This window comes from Aulonocara sp. 'chitande type north' Nkhata Bay, linkage group LG16 (assembly GCF_057382095.1).
Source record: "Aulonocara sp. 'chitande type north' Nkhata Bay isolate Kocher_YH1m ecotype deep benthic linkage group LG16, A_spYH_male_GT1.1, whole genome shotgun sequence".
Lineage (NCBI taxonomy): Eukaryota > Metazoa > Chordata > Actinopteri > Cichliformes > Cichlidae > Aulonocara > Aulonocara sp. 'chitande type north' Nkhata Bay.
This window is the reverse complement of record NC_141359.1, coordinates 8576691-8597104: the sequence shown is the minus strand read 5'-3', so window position 1 is coordinate 8597104 and position 20414 is coordinate 8576691. Positions and strand designations below refer to the sequence as shown.

The 20414-nt window shown below is 40.3% G+C and overlaps 1 protein-coding gene across 4 annotated transcripts in view; it reads right to left on the bottom strand.

Annotated features, from left to right (window-relative positions):
- Positions 1-20414, bottom strand: part of cacnb4a (calcium channel, voltage-dependent, beta 4a subunit) — a 34008-nt gene that overhangs the window by 10531 nt on the left and 3063 nt on the right. For 3 of the 4 annotated variants that reach the window (XM_086265486.1, XM_086265484.1, XM_086265485.1), the window contains exons 4-5: positions 2038-2157; positions 1206-1328 (exon numbers count right to left, since the gene is read on the bottom strand). In XM_086265486.1, the coding sequence (XP_086121612.1) occupies positions 1206-1328; positions 2038-2157 (243 nt within the window). Of the gene's footprint in view, positions 1-1205; positions 1329-2037; positions 2158-13801; positions 14195-20414 lie in introns of those variants that run through there. The other variant, XM_086265487.1, reaches the window with a different exon arrangement.

Here is a 20414-nt window from a genome sequence, read left to right as displayed (position 1 = left end):
AAAAGTCTCAGCGACAAAATCCCAGAATTTAAATTAGTCCTTAAGAGTAATCCATTGTAATTAAGTGAATTTCCTCTGTATCGGTATGCAATACAGCGAAACAGCTTCCACATTACAAATATCTCTGTCCATAAAGATACCTTTATCACTGTTCATGCTGTAATTACAAATAACAGTGTTCAGTAGACTAACACAAATATTTCAGAACGCTGTGTACTAATAATACAAAGTACAGACAGGATCCTTTTTTTATTGGCTGGCTGGATTTCAGTCAGGGCAAACAAATAAAGAACGGTCAAACTGACCTTAAAGCAGACTGCTATTTCTGCTTTTACAGGCGTCTATGATGAGACACATTAGTGAGCCCTGCACCACACCAACTGTACAAAACCAGAACATCAACTCATCCGGCTCATGATCCAACTTAAGTCACAGGTTGATGTTTTGTGTGTCCAGACAGAAAGTTGTATTGATTTGCTTTAACTAGTTGTTGTGAGAAGCCTCACAAACAATCATATCAGGACATATTAATGGAGTTTAACTCAAATCTAAGGAGTGGCAATTTTTGTGGAAATGGAAAAGCGCAGGTAAAGATGATAGAGAGTGTATTTACTCCAAGGCCTTGTTCAGACTATCAGCTTATATATGTTTTTTGCCCCCACATACAATAGAATCACAGCAAACTACGCTCCTGCTCCTGGATTCAAACTCTTAACAGCTTAACAGGAAGCAATGTATGAAACTGGGAAGAACAACAGCCTGTGCACACACAGCAAAAAAAACAAACAACTTGTTTGCAGGCACTTTGGGGGAAACCTATGTGATGGAAAGCTGCATCTTAATCATGGCTATATAGCTACAGATGCTCAGGTTGTTACCATGACAACCCATACAGATACATTAATGAAATCTGGACGCACATTCAGTCTGTTAACTTAAAAGCTACATTTTGAGCATAGCTCTTTTTATGAATATCAGATTAACTTGTGACTCTTTTCTTGGCTCTTGCAATGAAAAAAAAAAAAAAAACAGAGATAGGTCACAAGCTCCATGATGGGAAAAGTTGTTACACAGAGAGTAGCAAAATAGCTAACATGAAACTCTTTGTTTAGTTAAAAAAACACTTTCTCCTGTGGTTAAAAACTAAACTGTGCAGGCTGAATTGAATCCCCCCCCTACAGTGCCACACCGCAACTGAATTGCACCTCTTTGATGTGGAGGAAGTCCTTGGCATCAAAAGATACAGCCGTGCCAGCCACGGGAACATCCTCATCCAGCGCACCACAGTAACTGACATTGGTCTTCACTGCAAACGCAACTGCTTTAGTCTGCAAGACAGAAAGGAGGGACGAGTTTTTGTAGCAATAACCATGTATATTAGCAGTGAATAATTTGGTTCAGACAATCACAGAATGTGACATTTTGTACAGCACCAGCGTGCCCATCGTGCTCCAGCATCACACATGCAGAACGAATGGCCTGCAGTGAGGGGTGGGCACTGCTGAAGAGAAGCTATTTTAGACCTCCTGACAACAGTGGCTGGAAGACAGCATCAGTAGTGATCACACCACATCTACAGCAGGTAGCAGGGAAGCCTCATACCAAGGCCATAAAACCAAAGTATTATTATTATTATTATTATTATCATCATCTGCTCCTGCGCAGTGAATGAAGTGATCAAATTGAGTGATCTTAATGCTTAACTGTTTAATTTCACCATTATTTCCTAAACTGATGCAGTAATAAGTGTCACGGGTGTTTTCCTAATGTTAAAGGCTACATTTCACTGAAGTACTTAATTGCATTGTTGTGTTTGTTTCATGTAACTTATTTACGGTGTGAATGTTGGCACACGGTGTCACTTTTACAATGTTGAAAACTGTAAAAGTTCAGAAACAGTATGGCAACCTTTACACAGCCATTAACACAGATTAGCAGGGCAACCAGTGATGCAAAATCCTTTTTTTTTTTTTTTAATGTGATATACAGCCAGTTATGGTGCTCTGTTACCCATAAACAGCTCCTAGTGAAACTGACCTTTGCTCTCTCAAGCTGAACAGTGGCCTGCTGCTCCCTCTCCTGCCGGCCGCCCTCCTTCTCCTCCTCCAGGGACACATCTGAATCAGATGGTCGGCTTGTGTAGGAATCAGCTGAGCCCTGAAGAAAAAGAGTACACAAAACGTGGAAACAAGCCAATAGCACAATAGATGCAGGTACTAAGGATAAATAACCACATGGTGACATAACTTTCTTTATGCCCTCCAGATTAAATGTGACATCTTTGTTGTGCAATTTCATGTGTCCTGCACAGACAGATGCAGGGCTTGGCAAGAGCCTATTTCTTAAAAATATAGAGACAAAGAGATTTTTATGGAAACCCAGGTGTGTGTGTGTGTGTGTGTGGGGGGGGGGTGTCATATGTGATTAGTTGAATTACTTTCCATGCAAGATCAAAGGCTGACCCATTCTAAGATGACGGTTGCATGAATAGCTGAAAAGATTCAGAAGCTATTTTTTATTTCAAAGGATGAAATCGAAACAGACCACGGCAGACCGAATACAAATGTCAAAAATCTTTTATTCCCTTGAAAAAAGGCTCATTTGAAAAAAGGCTCGTTACTATCACAGTAACATAATTTCAAGTAAAAGTGACAAAAAAAAAAGGACATTTGAATAATATGATGTTCATTTTCTTAGGGGTAACGCACTATTTAAGTCATAAGTATTGTTTTAAAGGAATAGTAAACAAATGCTCCCACCCACCATCCTTCTCAGATTTGGAGGAGAAAACTAAAACAACCTTAAGTCATGCTTTTTGTTAAAAGAAATATAACATTCCATTTATGAAATATAATACATCACTTATTTTGCTTTATATGGTTCATAGGCTCCCCCCCTTTTATCAGGCCAATGGTAGGTCCAATTCAGGTGCATAATCCTAGCTATAGTGGCCACTTTAGCATCAGACAAGGCTGGCTGCCATAAATCTGTGTTGAGTATAGGCTGTCAATTAACTGTCTACCTCAGCTGTCAATATAGCAGGTGTTCATATCTATTTACTCTGAAACTTTTCACTCTTTGTGAAAAGAGTCTGATGAGTCAGTGAAGCTCACTTCTGTCAGATGAGAGTTAGAAACTGAGGATATCCTGAAATTTTCTGTTGGTAAGTGCAGGCTTTGCTGCTGTTAGCCTCTGTTAGCTACTGTTAGCCCTCATTAGCCGCTGTTAGCCTCTGTTAGCTGCTGTTAGTAAAAGTTTCACATGATGTGAGAATGTAATCAAACTGTCTATCACAGGGAAAGTGTGAGTTTATACATTGTCTGTGTAAAGTTTACTTTAAGACAGACATGAGAACAGTACTAGGTCTCTTATCTTAATTCTGACAGGTAAGTTCAAGTTAAAATATTTCTTGAAACTAATTTATTTTAGTTTTTTTCTGTAACTTTTCTAATTTTATTAATGTCCACATTTTTGCTCCATACTGTGTTTTTCCTATACAGACACCAGGAAAAGTAGAAATTGTGCATGGTAAATATAAGGTTTGGGGGATTAATCGATAGAGACAGTTGAGAGAGGCGCCAAGTACAGGAAGAGATAGCAAGGTCAGTTGGTTAGCTCAACCCAGGGATTCCCTCCTTGGGGCATCAGTACCAATGTGGTATTTTTGTGTCGCCCCTTTTACCATATTTGGGTTTGTGGAGAGTTTCAGGCTAATTCTTGTCTGGCATTATTCTTAAGTATGTGTGCCTGTATATAAATATAAAGTCTGCTTCAGGCTGAAGATCAGTTTGATCACATGTCATAACTGTCACTCTGCAGCAGAGTCAGTGTTGGGCATTTTAACTGCTGGGCTAGAGGAGCAGTAAAAACACCCACCCACTTATTCAAGGCAGATAAAATGATTGTGAACTACAACAAGAGCAAGATTCTGACCAACTAGCTGAAAAAAAAATGTGTCAACATAATTTGAAACAACAGTGAATGCTCAGCTGGGAAGCACATTTTCCCACAGCAGAGAATTATTACAACATCATTGCACTCAACAGGCTCCAGGCATCAAATACAGTGAGCTGCCCATCCTGCAGTGAGGGAAGCACACTGCAGGATATTTTGCACAGCTGATATTTTGTCCTCCCTTATGGTATTAAGAAGGATTAAGAAGGAATAATTACTGAAGCAATTTGCAAACTTGATTTGGTGGGAGAGAACATTTCACTTGTGTGAAGCAAGTTCTGTGGGAGGAAAAAAGTGCTTTTGAGTTCATAGACACAGCAAATAAATTGCCAGCTGGCTTGGTGAAACAGATCGCATCTGTGTTGCTGTTACAGTAGCAATAAAGGCAAAGAATGGCAAAATGGTGTTTTGCACCAAAGAGCTTATGGATAAGTTCAATTTAAATGGAAACTGGGGCTGATGTTCTTGTAACAGCCATGCACTAAACAATAAATCTTTTTGGGTGCCAGACCTCACCAGTATCCTGACTAGAGTCATTACAAGGTTCCACCAAGAGCCTGTCGCTACTACTGCTAATCAACACCAGCAAAGCTCTAGTAATACAAAGGATGGTTTGGACACCCCACCAATAAAAGGCATCCTATCCATTGTGACTTACATCTGTGATTCACTGGGAATGTGTGGTTTTCCAGCAAAAGGATCATCTAAGATCTATGCAGGCCATAGCACAGCTAGCATGATTTAATTCTTGATAAGCAGTGGTCCAATTCAATGCACAGTTGATTTGAAGTTGCCCAGTCTCCAGTTTGTTCCTGTTACCTGTCTGCTTACTTGTTGGCTACCCTGCAAGCCTCTGTGCCACACTTCTGGGAATAAACCATTTAAAACTATTCCTGCCTTCCTGAATATTTAAGGTGACTATATCAGCTTAATGCTATAGGCTCATGAGAGTGAAACAAAAAGAACACACTTCTTGCACATGAGTTGGGATAATGGACCTGGAATACAAACCCATCAGTCATAACAAGTGCTTTCAGCCACAGTGTACAAGGCCTCTATTTTCAAACAGGGCTGACTTATAGTTTGCTTACACTGTCAACTCACAGCAGTAATGCAAATCTTGGCTCTGAGGACGTCACCTTTGGCTGACCGGTACTGTTACTGTTTGTAATGCCATGTGGGAGAACTGGCAACAGTTCAATTTGCTACAACTGCACCATGGCAGAACAGAGTGCTTGAACACTGTGAAATCTTTTAATTATAGTGGTAATATAGTTTTTGAATACACTGAATTTTATGCAGTTGAAAAATGCATTGGTGAAAAAGTGTTTATTTTGAGTTAAAAACAGACTAGTTAACAATTACAGGGACAAATAGAGGAGTTACTAAACATTAAAAATACCAATATGTGACCAAAAACAGACACTCACACACTCCAGAGATATGGAGGTTATTAGGTTACATGGTTGTTATTGATTATCTGTAGGTGTGAATGTTTCTCTAACTCTCTGTGTTAGCCCTGGGACAGACTGGTGACCAGTCCAGTTCATACCCCACCTTTCACCCTATGGCAGCTGGTTAAGCCCCCCTCCCCTGAGCTCTATAAGCGGAAGCAAATGGACAGATGGATGCTCCTGTTGATGCGCCAGGGACCAGTATTGGGCAGTTTCCAGGGTTTTTAACTTGGACCAGTGAGCAACCAGTCAGCCTTGCATACAACCCAGTCTACGCATGTGTAACATGCACACATGCGCAGCCACTAACACGGCGTTAGTGTAGACGCTCTTCACTGTAAGAGACAATGTAGAAGGGGCCTGTAACAGCAAACCTAATCAGACACCTGAATTATAACCTACCCAACTGAACATGGACATTTTAAGTTAAAAAGGCAAAGTAGCCAAGGCTAAAGCTAGCAGCCTCTGTATGAGCAAAGAATCAAAGCAGGCGAGAGGAAAATTATGGACACAAGTAAAACAGAGAAAAAGTCAATGTCCTGTTATGTGATGATTCAATAAAATGACTATATGTTACAATCCCTTACAGTGCATTCCTTCAAATGGAGAAAGTCTTGAGGGATGGCTACTATGAGGAAAGGCAACCCGGAAACTTTACCAGCGGGACATGTCGTTGTGTGCCTCAAATTCACAGGGTGTTTCGGTCTTTTATCATAAGCTATTCTGCCATTTTTTAGTTTCTTTTTACCTTCCTTGGTTAGGTTTAGGGATTAGAAATCTGATCTAGATTATAATATTAAATATTTGGGACACTTCATCAGTAGTGGATGTAGATCCCATGAGATTATAAACATTACTAGAAATTGTTTATTTATAGAGGAAATTGTTACTTTAGCAACAAAACTACGGTATTAGAACCAAACCTTTGAACCATTTTGAATGCTGATATAATCCATGCAGTTTTAAAGTCTTGCGATAATTGAAATCAACTTTAATTTTGATAATGCTTTACAGTAACTGCCTAATTAAGCAATCAGAGGCATTTTCAAGATACTACTGCGACTGAGAAATGCTTCAAGGACTATTTTATATAAACAGCCACAGCATTTTAAAATCCTGTGTCGTCACTGTGGATAAAATAGTGATGTTCTAAACCAAAAAAGTCCAATAAATGGCCAAAGCAACATACTGTAACTTTGCCTTAGCAGACTTGAACAGTACTTGAGATCACAGCTAATATGTTGTTAAATTGAGAAGAAAACATTTACTGAGCAAAATATCAGTCAGTTACCCTCCTTTGGTCTTTGAAAAGCTTCCGAAAACAATCCAAACCCATACAGTAATCAAAATTATTGTAGGTGCAGATGAATAATTACATAAGCATGGACACTGGACACGTGTCTTACTAGCAGGAAAGGTCTAACTCAGTGCACTGTATTAGACTGCATAGAGTCTCTGGGGTTCAAATGTTAATTTCTGCTAATCAGTGCTTTCCATTCAGGGTAGAGGCAATGTACTATGTTCTGTGGCCTGCAGGCTGCTGTGCACACCCTTCTCTCCAGGGTCATGAGCCAGTTATTCTCCTTGTCACCAGCATTAAATAAGGGAAATGGCTGAATGATGAGACGGAACATAGCTGCTAAAATAGTTGCCACCAGCAATGTCAATATCATTTATGATTCACTGGCCTCACAGTTCATGTAACCCACCTGCCTGCAGGCATTAATAAATCTCTTTATTTGCAAATCTGACTGCTTGTATCTGTCACTTGGACTATAGTTACAGGAACAAAGCACTACAGACATTCAGTTAACGCGTACTGTGAAAATGTTATGCAATATCTGAAAAGACGACTATGCTACCAAACCACGTGGTATGATGTAATGTATAATGAAGGAGTAATGACGTAATGCATGAATGTATTCATTCATTTTAATGACTTCTTTTCTTTCATATCGCTGTTCATCAATCAAAGCAGCTCATTTCCCACCATGTGACACATGAAACAACATGTGTCCTGATTAACATCAAAACAAATGAAGAAATATATGATAGCAAAACAAAATCCTTAAAAAGTGTCCATCCATCCATCCATCCATCCTCCCTCTTCCACCATATCCCAGCTACCATAGGGCGAGAGGCTAACACAGAAAGACAGACAACCATTCACACTCACATTCACCCCTATGAGCAATTTAGAATCACCATTTAACCTAAGCCCACTAACAGCATGTTTTTGGATGGTGGGAGGATGTCAGAGTACCCAGAGAGAACCCACGCAAAAACAGGGACAACATGCAAACTCCACACAGAAAGGCCCCGCCCAGGTGGAGTTAAATATCTTCTTTCTAAACAGTTAAACAGTATTGTGCCCCGGAGTCGTCATGCCATCCATCCACTCAAAACAGAACAAAACTCAGAATATCATGTTCCTGTGTGTGCCAGAAATAAAGTCACAGAGAACAAACTAACACTCCGATTCTGTCTGTCAGCTTCATTCAGACACCATGATATTTAATAACTGGGGAAACTGTGAAAGCAGATGTCAGGAGATGATGAATGATTGAAAAAAAGGCCGATAATTAATACAATAAAACACAATACCTCATTTCAGTCTTAATACACGCTAATATTCATGTGAATGTGCTCAGTTACACCAGTTTAAATACAGACATGCCTTGTTGCTTCATACCAGTATGTCTCCAGCTCATCAACTCAGGCGGATTCAGCATTCAGTTCTGCCGAGTAGCCAGCTGGTGGATGTTCAGAGTCCTGCAGTTTCGGCTAAATGGGCTGAAAAACTGGACTTTAGCATAAATGTTTACCTAGCAGATGACAGGACAGTCTGTTCCCCCATGGATGCTGCCAGACGCTCTATTTAAAACAACCTATCCATGCAGGACAAGGACTGAAGAAGGAGGGTGCAGCTATGCCATATTATAAAAAGAGCATCATTTGTCTCATTTTAAAATGTCATATGTGGTGAAGAAGACATTTTGAGCAAATGTCAGAAAATAGTTTGTTTTGGGAATATCTTACTATCGTTGAAATATTACAACTAGATGCCAAACGCACACCGCTATTCCAGTTTCATCTTAAAATATGTGAAAGCTGTGATTCTTCACATATATATGACAACGATGGTGCAAAGCTGCAGGCAGCATGACACATGCTTATAAACCCTTGACTTCTGACTAAGGCGTGATGCACTGCTTCGAGGCCGTCGTCATCAAGATCATCTGGCATGACAAACAGAACTCTCGCTGCATGTGTATGTATGATATTACATATGTGTTATGTAATATAACACATGTGTAATTATGTTTTATATTAATGTAATTAACGTACATTAATGTAATTATTAACATGCTAATAATTGCACGTTAATAATTACATTGCACAGCATCTTGGTCAACTGAGGTTGTTTCAAATATGCTATATAAATAAACTTGGAATTGTCATGGTTTGCTAATGGGAGTGACTGATAATTCACTCCCATTGTCTTTCAGAATAATTCAGAATTGTCTTTCCAAACTTTTCCATCAAATGCATTTTTTTTTGTTATGCATTCATCTCTTGATATGTTTCATCTATCCATTTTCTGCTAATTCCTTTTCCAATTTAGGCAGTCTAACCCAGCCGTCTCAGGGTAAAAGCTCACAAACCCATACCACGTGGACACGTCAGTAGAGATACAGAACAGAACCATTCGAGCTAATGTTCATTTCTAAGGTTAGAATCACCAACCAACTTACCATGCATGTCTTTGCCCTGTTGGAGGGAGTCAGAGTACAAGGAGAGAACCCATGTGGCACATGGAGAACATGCAAACTTGACACAGAAAGGCTGAGCGGTGGATTCAGAATCGGGATATTCTTGCTGTGAGGGAACAGTGCTCACTACCGTGCCACCCTCTTTATGCTCACTTACCCCAGGAGGCAAGGAGGCTCACCCAACTGTTGTCAGGGATCGACTCGGGGGACAGTGGCAGATGGGGAGTTTGACTGGGTCAGTACACCTGAGAAACTTTGATGCAGGTTTGCTATGGTGAGCTCATGGAGGACACAAATCTCGCATGGAGCAGTAGACAAAATCTTGTTTGGATACTGATTTCTTCATATTTGTTTCTCTTATATTTCCATCCTGTCTGTCACTTGTGAAGCAGTTTGAAATGCATTCGATTATTTTTTAAAGTGCCTTAATTTTTTTAGTTGAATGTCTTTGTCCCCCATTTGCAACCTTTCAAAGAGATTATGAAAAGATGTGTTCCTATCCTGAATATGGCCTTTTTGGGAGCTTGAAGCATGGGTTTGGTGACTATCACTCCCACTGGACATCAAAAATTAAATGAAAATGTGTAACAGGGCATTGGTACTAGAATAAGTCTTTGAAGTCAACCTGCCAGGCTGGACAGTGTGGATTAATGTCTTTGTCCAGGGCTTGCAGGCGTCTCCGCTAATGATCCATTCAGAGCCATGGGAGTCTTTGGTTGGTACAAATAACTGTTATTTACTGCCTCATTACAAATGAAATCTATAGCTGGAAGAGTGGAGAAAAAGAAATAAAACCACCACACAGCTGCCCACTGCAGAGTATCACCTGATGTATGTTTTTTTCTTTTAAAATAACAAACTACATCTTTTTGTAACACAGAATAATGTACATTTTATCTTCAACATGGAGGCTGGCTTTGTTTATAACATGAACCTATTGTTTTAAACAGTAGCTTTACTTTTACATTATATTATAATGTAAAATAACAGTTTATTTTTCATACCCTTGTGCACGTTTATTGGAAGCAATCATCTCAAAAGTAAGAATAAAAATCCAGTTGTTACTAGTAGTAGTGTTTTAAAATCAGGCCATATTACCTCAGATCCCTACATCTGCCACTTTACAAACCTGAAGTTATTAATGCATGACAAAGACGTCAGTCAACACAAGGCATGTCTAAAATTACTGTCATGCACATTACACAAGCAAAGACTCCTACCCCCCGCTTTTCGTTTCTGCACAAACTGTGGCTCATTATCGAAGTGTCAAGTGGCCGGTCTTGAGTCCGTCATGCCACACTCTAACCTTATCTGTCCAGATGCCGAAGCTCAGTCCGTTCTCCCATCTCCAATCATCTTCCTCCCCTGACCTATGTGACTATCAGTCCCAGACTGTAAGACGAAAAGCATTCCCTCCTCAGCACACTCAGCTGGCACCAACACTGCATCCAGTAGCTTTAAGGGATAAACGTCTCTAAGTTCTTTGAAAACCTGGCCCACTTTGGGCCTTTAGCTCCTTGTGTACTCACTCTGTTAGATATACCTGTTCACTTGCTCATGAATGCAAATATCTGAGCAGCCAATTCAACGCATTTAGACGTCATCATAAATATCTTGTTGAAGTTAACTGAATTGAGCATGGCATGATTGTTGGTTGCAGTCTATGGGATTTTCCTACAAAACCATTCAATTCAATTTTATTTCTACAGCGCCAAATCACAACAACAGTCGCCTCAAGGCGCTTTATATTGTAAGGTAGACCCTACAATAATACATACAGAGAAAAAAACCCCAACAATGATATGACCCCCTATGAGCAAGCACTTTGGCGACAGTGGGAAGGAAAAACTCCCTTTTAACAGGAAGAAACCTCCGGCAGAACCAGACTCAGGGAGGGGCGGGGCCATCTGCTGCGACCGGTTGGGGAGAGAGAAGGAAGACAGGATAAAAGACATGCTGTGGAAAAGAGCCAGAGATTAATAACAAGTATGATTCAGCGCAGGGTTTTGGGTATACACCTCTTGGGTTTACAGAGCATGGCCAAAAAAAGAGAAAATAGAGTATCGCCCTCAGTACCATCTCAGCACCCTTTAAATGCCAGAGTTTGCTGTACATTTTGCTTTTGCTTCCAACAGGATGTGTCCTGTCACAAAGTTCAAATAATTTCAAACAGGCTACTTTACCATGAGTAAGTTCACTGTACTTAAACAGCCAAAAAGCCAATAGATCTCAATCCATGATGTATGCGGTGGAATGGGTGATTTGTTGACAGCGACTGCAAAAACTGTTTGATACTGCGATGTCAAACTGGACCAAAATCCATGAGCAAAGTTTCCAATACCTTTTTGAACCTGCCCCACAAAGAATTAAAACAACTCTGAAGACGAAAAATGGATGAAACCTTTGAGTACCAAGGGGTCCAGTGAGTGTATAATGGAAAGACTTGGTTTAGAAATAAACAGTGTCTTCTTCAGGCGCTGCTTCCACGTTTGCACTACTATTTGCAATAGTAAAACTACTATGAGCCAGCGCAGAAGGTTTACTGGGCTTTGTGTTTTTCATAATACCTGTTATAAAGGTGAGTCATGCAGTGAACAATACTGTATGTTTGCAGAAGGGTAGAAAGTGGTTTACATCACTACCAGAAGCTAGGGAAGGACAGTGACTCTGCAAAAAAAGAATAATACTCATATGGAAGTTTCCACCAACTATGACTCTAAATATTACATCAGATAAAAATGGATCAAGGCCACAAAACGGAAAGTCCTGCATGTTCTGCTAAACATTTTTAAAATGGACCAAAAAGCTGCTTTCTGGGTAGTCTTGGGTAAAACACTTGTTCTGGATTTTTAATTTGGAGTGTTAATTTTACTTGACTAACATTTCTAGTGAAACTGTCCGAGGGCTGGAAAATGTTGAGCTTTGGAAAAGAAGGAGTAATCGTCAAAAAAATAAAAAAAGGTGGGAAGGTCATAAACGCCAAACACATAGAATATATTCGTGTGTCAAACAATGTCACTCCAAAACTCTTACTGAAAATAAGTCACACAAGAGAGCCTGCAGTTTAATATATGCTGGAAATGAAATGAATGACAAGTCTGTGTGACATTCCTGGCTTTAAAAAAACAAAACAAGCTAAAGATAAGTGCTGATAGCAAACCACAGGGTCAGTAAGGTCAAAGGTGTGTTCTGTGACGCTGCCAGTACAGCTAAATATGGAACAATGTGGAACACAGCAGCCCAACAGAGTGCATGAACAAGTTCTCCAGGTTTGATTTAATAGTACTTATTCAAGTACACAGAACCAAAGGCTGCCTGTATTGACAGAAATACTCATTGACTGATTCACTGTAATTGACCAGCAGGATCAAACGTAGTGTGTTTTTGACTTAGTAGTAATGAAGGACTGAATGGATCCAGTTTTATCCTGTATGAGACAGTTTCTAGAGAGTACTGGGATTTTCCCGAATCCATTTCCCGAGCAGTCTCACATGGGAGTAAACTGTCTTCAGGCTCATTAGTTATTCTGACGTATAATAATAATAAAAAATAAACATGTTATTTCTGGATCTTGCTGTACTATCAGCTAAGAGAGTAACTAAATTAAGAGAGTTATTTTGGGCACTCAGAGCTTTTGAGTGTAAGGCCTGAAATTTGAGTTTTTGGAAATAACTCCCAATGCAGGAAAGAAACAACAGCAAAGAGAAGCTACTAATACCACACCACCTACAAAACTTGGCACATAAAAATGAACACATTTTTCAAAGTCGCAACAAACAACAACGCAAACACAGAAGATCTCTCTGTATACGCTGCAGACAGGACAGAACATGCTAACTCTACTTTTTAGTCTTTATGAGGCAGCCGGTATCTCAGGTGGACTTATGGAAAGGTTCTGACAGATTCTGCCTCAGTGGGATTCCCTCCCTCCTCCCCACCCGGCAGCAGTTTCTATATTCCTTGCCTTTGTAAGCATTTTTCTCTGCTTCCGCAGATTTTTCTTGCTGTCTGCCTCTTTGTATTAAAGGTGCCTACGCACACTTATCTGTGGCAAAGATGAGAATTCCCTTAATGGCAACGTGTTTCTCGAACATAAAGGCATTCATGCTGCGAGTGACGAATGTAACAGTTGGCACGCATCAGCACATCAGCATCACGCAGATGGCCGTAGTGAATGCTGATTATGTTTGTTGGCCTTTTCAATAAACCATGATGATGTACAGTGGGGTTTGATAAAGGTGGAGGCACACAGGAATCATGCAGACGTGCTCACAATGCTCATAAACAGAGGCAAACAGCATGCATACCGGCCAGTCAGCCATACATGGTAAAGACAATACTTTTCAGCTTTGCAGACAGCCGGCCCAGACAGGAGGAGAACTGGCGTCCAAGCTGATAGTATCAGTGAGAAAACTGTATTTTTCTTTTTGACCGGTTGAGGAGACATGCACACAAATGCACACTCACACACACACACCTTCCTCTAACTCCCCCGAGGTGAGTGCACGCTCAGCCCACTCAAGTCTCAACGCATTCTGTGGGAGTTTATGTATGGATCAAGCAGCCACGACGGAACAGAACAGCGTGGTTTACAAGTGCCAGACGCCACTCTCCACTCACCGCCTCCGAGTCTTCAAATCCATGAAGGTACAAGTTATCGTACATGGAGGAGTGAGGTTCCCAAAAATGAGCTCTTCAGTGCAAAAATAGTTCGAAACGGCTCAAGATCAACCTGTTCTGGAGAGGATGGATGATGAGGATAGGGGAGTGACAGAGAGCACCAGCAGTCTCTTCCTCCACATGAAGGTAGATGAAAAAGAACCCAGATCACAGAAGAACAACAGATTTATAAAAGAAAAGGGAAAAAAGCTGGAGTCCAGTCTTCTCCTAATGCTGAATTAGATGTTACTGCTCCCAGGTCAAACAAGTGTTGTTTCCCATTATAAGGCAAGCTTGGCTATCCCCAGAGGCTGAGCAGACCTGGCATTTCATCTGCCTTCCAAGCTGAGATTGCACGAGCCAATCCCTTCCCCAGCACTGGTTGATGACAGACGTGAGATGCAGGCTGCCGATTGGCCGATGCAGGCTCCAGTCAGCCCGGCTGGCTGTGAATAAGGAAGAGAGAAGAGAAAGAGGCGGGGGCGTCTGCAGCCTGAGAGCATCATTAACCAGCAAGCCGTGTCAATCCTGTCCTTGTATGTGAGCGTGAGGTAATCTTTCACACTAAACACCGACATTTAATTTGGCACATGCAGAACGGCAGCAAAGGCAAACAGCTGAGTGATGATACTTAGAACGAGAGGCAGACTCGATGCGATCGAGCCGCTGCTCCGCTACAAGGAGCGCCCGCGTCTTTACAGCTTCATGAACACACCGGAGCCGTAAAAATCAATCTGTAAATATCTGCTACAGGGAGAGTGATGGCAGAGGAGATCAATCAAGAAAAGCTAGAGAACTTCAAATCTACAGTTTGACACCTTTCATGGACAGCATCTGTTGCTATTATAACTACTTTACATGTGAAACAACAGTGCATTTAAAAAATATAGATTCCTATTTTAACCATCCCATAATTACCGCAGGATGTTAAGCTACAAATTAGATAAAGACTTTGAATTCATTGCTGTACAAAAGGTTTTCATTTGTGCAGCTGAAAGACTGTTTATTTTCAGAGTAAACACCTCAGAAATACAAACATACATGAAAATCATTAATAAGGTAAATTACAGTATTTGTTTTGCAATTCATATTTCCCTCCTTTGGCTTTGAGCTTTAAAAGAAATTCTTGATACTATTCACAATAATAATATAAATTTCCCTGTTAAAAATACACAGACACACACACACGTTACACAAACTCAGCAATGATTCTACTCAAACAAGTTTGGCACTGGGACGTTGCCATTTGTTTGGCATAGTAGAGCAACAGCACCCTCTCTTGATCCGATAATGCATCTTCATCAACATCGCCACGCTTTTTTCCTTTTCCTTTTTTTTAAGCTTGCTCCGAACAAGCTCTTCCCAAAACATCTGATTTTTTTGTGTCTATCCTGCACGTATTTTAGTGGAGGCACAGAGCCGGGTGCTACATCCTCATCATTCATCACTCTCACATCAGTGTATGAATGTGAGAGTGAATGAATAGTGGTATTGTAAAGCGCTTTGGGTGCCTTGAAAAGCGCTATATAAATCCAATCCATTATTATTTAGATATTGCTCTGTGTCTTTATTCTGCACAGCAGCTCCCAGCAGACCCCCTCTGGCCCGTGTGGAACAGTAGATCAAAGGGAGACCTTTCAGAATAAAGGTCATTTTATTCAGGCTGAAGCTGCATGAAATATCACATATAAGGGTGCTTTTTTTTTTTTTAAAGAAAGAGAGAAATAAAGAAAGATGGGAAGCAAAACAGAAAGAGCACAAAGGGTGAAATATGCTTCTGGAGAAAAGTGGGTCCGAGCTGCCACATAGATCTGGTGGTATAATTAGATATCACGTGTAACACGACAGCTCGAGCAACATTACCTTACTGAAAATAAACACATACGCACACAGGCTGCAAAAATGACAAGAAACTGAACTAATAATGGAACAAAGTGGATAAGAGAGGCACAAAGAGTTTGTGTTCTTACTCATATCTCGAGCTGTCACTGTCATCCATTTGAGTTCAGTTAGATCCTTTAAAAATCAGAAAACCTATCAGGGTAGAAACAGGTTGAACATGTGAGAACTCGTTTAGGCGTTTTATGTCTCCAACACACGCTGTGCCCAATCAAGAGACAAAATGTAACATCCCAGAGAAACAAAGTGCAAGAAATGTCAGACAAGCCAGAAAGGAACTTTAGTTTCTCAGCTAGAAAGGCACTCCAACTTGCTCCCACTCCTTTTGCCATTTTCTAAATTAAGCATGCAATCATTTCCAACTGATAACAAAGTACCTTTCATTTGTAATTTATGAGATTGTCTCCATCATCTACTCAGGAGGTGCTGACAAACTAGCGTGCAATACCAGCTGCGAGCGACGGCAGCGGTGGCTTGGCCCATCAAGTAATTCACAAATTAAAGGCTGTTGAGTTTAGCCATGTGACCTACATAAGGCGGATTAGCAGTGTGAAGTCTCTTCCTTATCACTTTGCAAGCTGCAAGCTGAAAGATGAGGTTAAAGAGTTGCCTCTGTTTGATGTATCGTGAGTCGGCAAGGCAAATTAAATTTCCGGGACGGCATTATAGGTTTATCAATCTCACAATGAATTCAATCAATTAACTCTGCGAGCCTTACATTCATTCATGATTCCAAGATTTATTCATGTAAAGCAACGGAACAGATTTAGAGAATGAAAACACGACGATCCAGGACGTGAATGTGAGATAAGAAATTAATTCAGGCGACGTAACAGAGGCAGTCAGGAAATTCGGCTGTGACTAAGAGGTCATTTTCTGCTGAGAACATCTATTGGTCCACCAAAATTCATCACTGTACTCTTGTTGTGTCCTCAGGACATCTCAAAATAAAAGGTCTGCTACGTGTGAAACCCCTTTTCTTCCCGTCATTTGGATGTCAGCATCAACTGAATTAACTGTAAGTAAGAGACAGCTAGAGTAGGAATTAACTTGACCTAGGCTTATTAATTCCAACACCAAGAAAAAAAGATCATCTGTGCCTTCACCTTTGAACCATGATAAACATAAATTGCTTGGTTTGGGGTTTTTAAATATATACATATATGTTTATGTCTGTGTTATCAAGACAGACTGGTTTTAATAAGCTCAGAGTTCCCCAAATGACAATTATTCTGCTTTGAATAATTTAATTCAACATTATTTATATGGTGCCAAATCACAACAAGAGTTGCCTCAAGGCACTTTATATTGTAGATTAAAAACCCCACATACAGAGAAAACAACAACGATGAGATGACTCCCTGTGAGCAAGCACTTGGCGACAGTGAAGGAAAAACTCCCTTCTAACAGGAAGAAACCTCCAGCAGAACCAGGCTCAGGGAGGGGCGGGGCCATCTGCTGCAACCGGTTGTTGGTGCTTTTTACTCATTTTTTGTTAGACAGCATAAACCCTAAATTAAATTACATACATGTACTTGCTGTTAGCAGCACTGTAAAATTATTCCCACTCATAGCACCTATCTTTAATACATATGTGTAGAGAAGTGTCTATGTTATAAGTAGTAGATTCCGGTAGAACTGAAAGACTAAAAAAAACAACGAAGATAATGAGAGCTGTACACAATGTAAATGTGGGACCTTTGAAGGAGATGATCTTTCTTGTCATTTGCTACATATATATTGTTTCATATTAATATGAATTCAGGAATTCCTGATAAAATCCCAACCATAGTTCAGAACTGCTGAATGGCCTACCCGAGTACAGACCCAGCTAACCTCAAGAGTTCAGAACCCCTGTTTGAAGGGGGAGTTAACATTTCTTATTAAGAGGTCAATGCATTTAACAATTGCAAAGACCTCCAAAGATGCAAACCAGCAGCTAGTCTTAAAAACAAAACATAATTAGATGCATGAGGGTCAAATAGAGCCAGCCGAAGAAAGAGGTGCGATGAATACAGACAGCTGCAAAACGATTTTGAACAGACAAAAGAACCTGAAACTGTGTACAGAGACAAAAACTGAACAGAAACAGATGACAAATTAGCATAAGGAGATAGAAAATTCACATTACAAGAATTGCTACAAAAATGCTAAGTGACCAGAGAGAAGTGCAAACTGGTTGCAAACAGATGCAAATCCAAACAGACAATAAAAAAGCTGAATGTTTCGTCTTCTGTGTCTATCTGCATCTTTAAGTTGTTGCTATGGAGGAAAGGTTAAAGGCCTTTTTACAAGTCTGTCTTATAAATAATCCTTTCATGGACCTTAAAGCCTGGCTCAGGATTCGATCAGGTATCCACTCGCCAACAGCACACATAAACATCTGTGTGTAGGTGCTCTGCGTACCATCTGGGAGAATCAGTTTTTTACCATCTCGGCAGCAGATCTGTTCGGTATCACATGCAGTGACTCAGACTCGTCATCCATATCTCCTGGAACATAATGTCCCTGTATTGTGACACAGCCGTCCATTGGAGCAAACAATTAATTTAAGTCATTTTCTCTCATTTTTCTTTGTAAGACAAGCACCAGAGGTCATTCAGAAGACGGCAGACCCCACCTCGCCTTGCCCTGATCCCTGTGGTCTCCTAGTTAAATGCACTATTTTCTGCCAATCTTTGGTTATTACACAGATGAAAAATTTTGTATTTGTGCTCCTACTGGTTTGAAGTGGGTGAAGAGCAATATTTATATTGCATTCTGGTGACAGTTGGATTGCTGTTTGCTTATGCTGCCAACACAACCTGTCATATCTTGTCAAACCACACCCACACAGTAAAATGAACATTATTCTTTCTTTTTTTCCAATCGTAATGTCATTGTAAAGTGAAATACTGCAAGGTTACGAGTGATGTAATGTTACTTCAAAGTAATTTACAGTAAATTACTGACATCTGGTATCACCATCATTTTACTGTACTGTACAACGTGATCTGTCTTTGGAACCACAAAAATTGATCAGACAGTAAATGGCTGCACTGAACTGTGACACTGCAACTTTTTTGGTCTTTCTTGGACTCTTAACATCACATAGCCACATTTGAACTGGCCTAAGATCACAATTTGCAACAGAAAAGGCTAATATTTAAAAACCAAATTTTGAAAACGATACAAAAATTGGTATTCGCATGGATCACGCCTAATCCTTTTCTCCCTCGTTGCAGAGCTGAACAAACTAACATTAATAACTCCAGAGTCCAGGGAAGATTTATAATGTTGACCATGATTCTGTAATGTCCACAAATGACCTGTAGAGGAGGAACGTTCAATAAAAACATTCGATATCTACCTCGGCTGCTGTAAAGAATGCCTTCATCTCACTTTTTTCTCCTTTCATTGAGTTTTTGCTGTAAAATAAATAAAAAAAAACTGTTACCTTCTTGTGAAAAGAAAGGAGGCGGCGCAGTTTTCTGCTAATCAACCTTGTCAGCTTGACCCCTGTTGTTGTTGAAGGCTGTTACTATGGATACACGTGGGCATCAAAGAGAGAGAGCCCACTCCTTCTCTTCTTACCTGATGACGATCACACCGGTGATGACACAAATCACAGCAGGGGCGTTACAGAAATCTCTGAGTGTGTAATAAGTAAATGGAGTGGGCAAGAGCTTTCATTTCATTCCACTGTCCTTGTGCTTTACTTTTTGCCTCTCCTTCTTTTTGTCTACTCTTTCTTTCTTTGAGGTCTGTCTGCAAAACTGTCTTTTCCACCTTCTTCACTTCCTGTGAGTCATATTATTACTCCAGTGTCAAGCAGTAGGCATTCACTAATTAATGGATGATGTTTACACTGAACACAAACTGCATTCATTAGTGTGCTGCTCAATAAAATACAGATCTTATATTTTATTTACATTGCTAATCATCTGGTGTTATGCTCAGTTTTGTTCAAATGGAATTATGTACAAAAAGATGATTTCTGTGACTAATGAAGGGCTACACCATCATAACTGACATCTGATGATTCAGTTCTTTCTCCAACTTGATTTGGCCTGATTTACTGTATCTCCAAAGAGCACGTGTGACCAAGTTTGTTTGAGGTCAGGTTTGAAAGCATGAAAAAGGGAGAGAAAGAGTGGGGCTTTGGGACAAAGGTAGTCACAGATGAACTATTCTTGTATCTTTGTATGGCCTCTGCAGCCTTGGTTCCCTTGGTAACTTGTCAGCAGGATGTCAAAGTCCACGGTAAGCACTGTAAAGTAGTCTGGCGCAAGCACATTATGAATTAAAGAAGGGACTTAAGAAATTGAATTTTGTTTTCACTGTGACATATACAAAAGAGGCGGTGCATCCAAACAGTGTTGCCTGGCGCTGCTCCCGTGACTCGTGAAAGTTTGGTAGATGACTCAAAAGCAGGTCAGTTAGCTAAATTCCCAAGTGAGACCAAATCAAGGCCATCTATTCCCTGGACTACAGCAGAACATCTTCTAGACTGACAACATGTTATCTGCTGCCACAGTGTTTTCTCTTCACATTGGAGCCAAACCCATATGAGTCTAACCAAAAGTTATGTAATGATGGATTGAGGTCAGAAATCAACAGTGGTCCAGAGATGAGCTCTCAAAAACACTTCATTCCACCAGGGAAATCTTCAAACAGCAAGTGTTCACCACTCACT